Source organism: Nomascus leucogenys, chromosome 11 (genome assembly GCF_006542625.1).
Source record: "Nomascus leucogenys isolate Asia chromosome 11, Asia_NLE_v1, whole genome shotgun sequence".
Taxonomy (NCBI): Eukaryota; Metazoa; Chordata; class Mammalia; order Primates; family Hylobatidae; genus Nomascus; species Nomascus leucogenys.
In genome coordinates, this window is record NC_044391.1 from 108,508,479 (window position 1) to 108,513,187 (window position 4,709).

Sequence of the window (4,709 nt, forward strand, 5' to 3'; positions counted from 1 at the left end):
GAGAAAATAAAAGCGAATGTATATGTGACCCCAGAATCTAGAACAGAGCTCTGTATCTCTCTCTCAGCAAGGCCTATTAACTAACAAAGTTTTGCTGCTCTCTGTCTTCCGAACAAAGACTTGTTCTGTGTACTCGGACAGTCTAAAATGAAGGTTAAAAAAACAGCTCATGTCCATACACAGAAACAGAAACAGAAACGGAACTGAACACCGAAACTGAAACTGTTTGTCTCTTCCTGAGAAATGAGCAAACCTGAAAGCTACTCTCTGAGCTTCAGAGGGGAAAAATGGTTGTAGATGTCCGGACTTGGGAGCAGACATTTCAAGAACTAATCCAAGAGGCAAAACCCTGGACCACATGGACGCTGAAGTTGGATGGAAACCTTCAGCTAGACTGCCTGGCTCAAGGGTGGAAGCAGTATCAACAGAGAGCGTTTGGCTGGTGAGTGTGGGTTTCCCAGTCAATAGCCCTTCTGAGAAGAGAGGCTCAGGCTCAGCTTAGCATGATGTATTCCTCTGAGAGCTTGTTGAAGGAGTAAATGTCACCAGGGTCTCCATCCTGTTGTGATCATAGTACTCTTTAGGGTCTAAATGATAAGACGACTCCAAACCTCCATTTTGTTTAACTGCTGGAAGTTTCTTCTTTTACTAGGTTTCCCTCCGTAAATATTTCTGGAAAACCCTGGAGAAGGACCCCCTATTCCATAAATCTGCCCTTCTAGTTTCTCACCACCTCATTTGTTCCAGACTACCTCTAGAGTCTTTTGCAGCCTCCCCAGCAGTCCTGACCAGCTTCCCCCAGCTTCAGCAGCTCTCCAAGCCTTGGCCCTGTCCAGTACAAGCCTGGGATGGACCCATTTTTTTTTTTTTAATATCCTAAGAATTGGCTAAGATCAAGCAGTTACTATGAACATTGCTTTACTGAAGGCCTGGGGATAATAGGAGGGAATGATGTTGCTAAAACTAAATCTAAAACCCAGTTCACGAAGTAACCAAGTAATACTCCTCCCTTACTCATCACTTCCCTCTTTAACCCCCAGCAAGCCTCCAGGTTGCAGGAACCAGTTTCCTTGCCCATGTTAGGAGGGTGAGAATTGCTGACCTGGACAATCAAATTTATTTTTAAATGACACACAGGACCTTCAGTCTAGTTTTCATCTGACCTATTACTCAGCTTGCCTGCCTGCCCCATCCTGCCTCAGGTATGGCCTACTCCATTCCTTATGGACTATTAGCTATGCCACGCATTTTCAGACTTCCACACCCTTGTTCATGGAGTTCTGCTTGTTCAGCAGACCCTCCCCTCACCCCTCCCTGCTCATCCTTCAAGGCCCACTCTAGTGCCTCCTCCTCCTAAAAGCATTCTCTGGTTCTCCTAGGCAGAGTAAGTATTCCTTCGTATACATTCCCATAAGAATGGGATAAGATAAAATATATATGTGTATGTATACATAAATGATAAATAATTATATATACATATGTACTATGTATTTCAGAATAATAAATTTATAAATAATATATATTATTATATATTGTATCAAATACAGTATATGCTTATTTTTAGCTGCAGAATCTGTTGTTTAAACAAAGCCTCCTAAACGTCTCCAGAACAGTTCTCAAGTCACTTGTCAGAGCCCATATAGCAGTCATTTTGCTCTGCTTTCTAATCCAGGGAAATGTGTAAATGTTTCTCTCCACACCAGCCAGAGCTTTTTGAGGGACTCACGATGTCTTACAACGTTTTGGCACTCCTCCAAACAGAAAGAAGGTGTTTCTCCTGTTAGGATGAATTGATTTGATTGTCATTTTGAGATCGGAAAAGCAACCTACCAGTGTACTTTTGGAAAATATCAATCAGCTTTTGAAAAGCATTTTGTAGTTTACAAAGTGTTTTCACATACATCGTCTCTTTTGATGCTGCCAATATAACCCTTGAATTTTTTTTTTTATGGATTCAAACAATGAGGGTTATAGAAGGGAAGGGCTTTGCCCAAGGTCTTCCTGATGTAAACTGTGGACTTGGATCTTCAGCCCAGGTATGAGGGATGCAGTCTGTTTCTCCAGGTGTGAGAGATTAGCTACACTACTCACCAGAGGCAACGTGTTACAGCAGGTAAACGAGATTAATTTCAGATGGCCTGAGATTAGCAACATGCCTCTAACATTTACCCTGTGTGTCCTTAAGCAGGTTGCGTATCCTTTTCATGACTCAGTTTCCTTATCTGGATATTGGGTTTAATAGTGCTTACTTCACAGATGAAATGGGATAAAATTATAAAGCACCAATTATATTGTATGCATCAAAATAGATACTTTACCAAAGCTTTCTATGACCAAAATTAGGAATAAGTTTCTCTGGAAGATGGCAGACATGATTTTCCCTCAGAGGCATCTGGAGATGTTTTACTAGCAAAGAGGTAGACTTGGGTATAACATATGGGTGGATACTCAGTAGGTCACAGGAAAAAGCCTTATCTGAAACATAATCCTCCTTGTTCCTGTTTATCAATGACTGGGACAATCTAAATCACATGAATTTTTTCAAATGGAAAAGGATCTTAGAGACAGGGGCCAGGACCATTTTCCCTCAGGTTTAACAACCAGATAAAGGCATAATGGGTGTCTTCCTTCTGACTGCAGGTTCCGGTGTTCCTCCTGCCAGCGAAGTTGGGCTTCCGCCCAAGTGCAGATTCTGTGCCACATATACTGGGAGCACTGGACATCCCAGGGCCAGGTGCGTGTGAGGCTCTTTGGCCAAAGGTGCCAGAAGTGCTCCTGGTCCCAATATGAGATGCCTGAGTTCTCCTCGGATAGCACCACGAGGATTCTGAGCAACCTGGTGCATCATATACTGAAGAAATACTATGGAAATGGCACAAGGAAGTCTCCAGAAATGCCAGTAATCCTGGAAGTTTCCCTGGAAGGATCCCATGACACAGCCAATTGTGAGGCATGCACTCTGGGCATCTGTGGACAGGGCTTAAAAAGCTACATGACAAAGCCATCCAAATCCCTACTCTCCCACCTAAAGACTGGGAATTCCTCACCTGGAATTGGTGCTGTGTACACCCCAAACCAAGCCAAGAACCAATCAGCTGAGGCAAAAGAGGCTAAGGGGAGTGGGTATGCGAAATTAGGGCTCAGTCGAGACCCAGATCCATTGAACATCTGTGTCTTTATTTTGCTGCTTGTATTTATTGTAGTCAAATGCTTTACAGCAGAATGATGAAAATAGGCTTGCTACCTTTTCTTGTTTTAATTCCATGGTAGTCCATGAACTGGCTGCCACTTTAATATAACTGAGAATTCACTTTGAGACCAAGCAGGATCAAGTTTGTAGAATAAACACTGGTTTCCTAGCTATCCTCTGAAAACAGTGTAAAACATGAGCAAGTACATAATGGATTTAGTAGTAAATATTGTTGAATTGCTAAAAAGTCTTCAATCATTCATTCACTAAGTCATTCAGTGATATCAATATACATAGCTCAGAAAGTGTGGGAGGCTGAATAATGGTCTCTCCCAACATATGCATGTCTTAATACCCAGAACCTATAAACACGTTACTTTACATGGTAGAATGGACTTTGCGGATGTAATTAAGGACCTTGAAGTGGGTAGATTATTTCATATTGTCCAGGTGGATAAGAACCAGGATTTTATAACAGGGAGGCAACAAGCTCAAAATCAGAAAAAGGAGATTTGTCAATGGAACAAGAGGTTGAAGTGCTTTGAAGTTGGAGGAAGAGGTCACAGACAAAAGAGTACAGGCAGCCTTTAGAAACCTGAAAGGACAAAGAAACAGATTCTCTCCTGGAGTCTCCAGAAGGAACCAGCCCTGCCTGCACATGGCTTTAGCCCAGTGACACTGATTTTGGACATCCGACCTTCAGAACTGCTTGCTTGTAAACTTGTCTTGTTTTAATGCACTAAGTTTGTGGTAATTTATTAGAGAAGCAATAAGAAATGAATATAGTTATCAATATTACAGTATGAATCAGGGAATTATGTTTTAGGTATGCTTCAGGTTTGATAGAAAAAAGAGCACTTTATACATTAGAAATACCAGTCAGCCCCATCTCCTCTTGTTCTTCTTCCTCCCCTACTTAAACCCACTCAAATATCTCCATCTCAAAGAGATTCCCTTTGATTTGATGATCTTTGGAGCTATCATATTCTCACTTCTTTCAGCATTGGATTGGGAATCACAGAAGAACTTGCCAATCCTGAGATCCTCTGATGCATCCTTCACCTCCTATTTTCGTCTGTCTGCTAGGCATTTCTGTGTGGCTGTCGTGTTTAAAGCCAAGCTCAACACCTCTGACTTTCCTGTTTTAAATCCCCCAAGTCACCCAAACTTATCACCTCAGAGTCATCTTCAACCTCTCCTGATCAGCAACACTTATTTGCTTCTTTTGTCAAGTTCCTCCCATCTCTTCCTTCTACATTTCCTTGTCATCCTCTCTCCTCACCTAGTTCAAAATTATTGAAAAATGAGGGGATTTGGACTTGATCCCATAGGCAATGTGGAGTCATTGCAAGCATTTGAGGATATGGGCAATTTGAGTAGAACCACATTTTTAAAATACTATCTATTTTTGGGAAAGAATGGAGTACAGAATAGAAAGCGTGAGAAGTCTGCCTTGCAATAGAATAGTGAGAAACACAGAAAGAGGGTCCCGTAAACAATAAATATCTTGAAAGAATTT

General features: G+C 41.6%; 1 protein-coding gene across 1 annotated transcript; it reads left to right on the plus strand.

Moving 5' to 3' along the window:
• Positions 1-225: 225 nt before the first annotated feature.
• RTP4 (receptor transporter protein 4) lies at positions 226-3,437 on the plus strand. Its single transcript, XM_003256634.3, has 2 exons — positions 226-442; positions 2,641-3,437. The coding sequence occupies exons 1-2, from the start codon at positions 288-290 to the stop codon at positions 3,224-3,226; spliced, it is 741 nt and encodes a 246-aa protein (XP_003256682.2). The 5' UTR covers positions 226-287; the 3' UTR covers positions 3,227-3,437.
• The last annotated feature ends 1,272 nt before the right edge of the window (positions 3,438-4,709 follow it).

Coding starts and splice junctions, on each gene's coding strand:
- RTP4 (XM_003256634.3), top strand. CDS start 288: ATGGTTGTAGATGTCCGGACTTGGGAGCAGACATTTCAAGAACTAATC. Junction 443..2,640: donor CAACAGAGAGCGTTTGGCTG/GTGAGTGTGGGT, acceptor TTCTGACTGCAG/GTTCCGGTGTTCCTCCTGCC.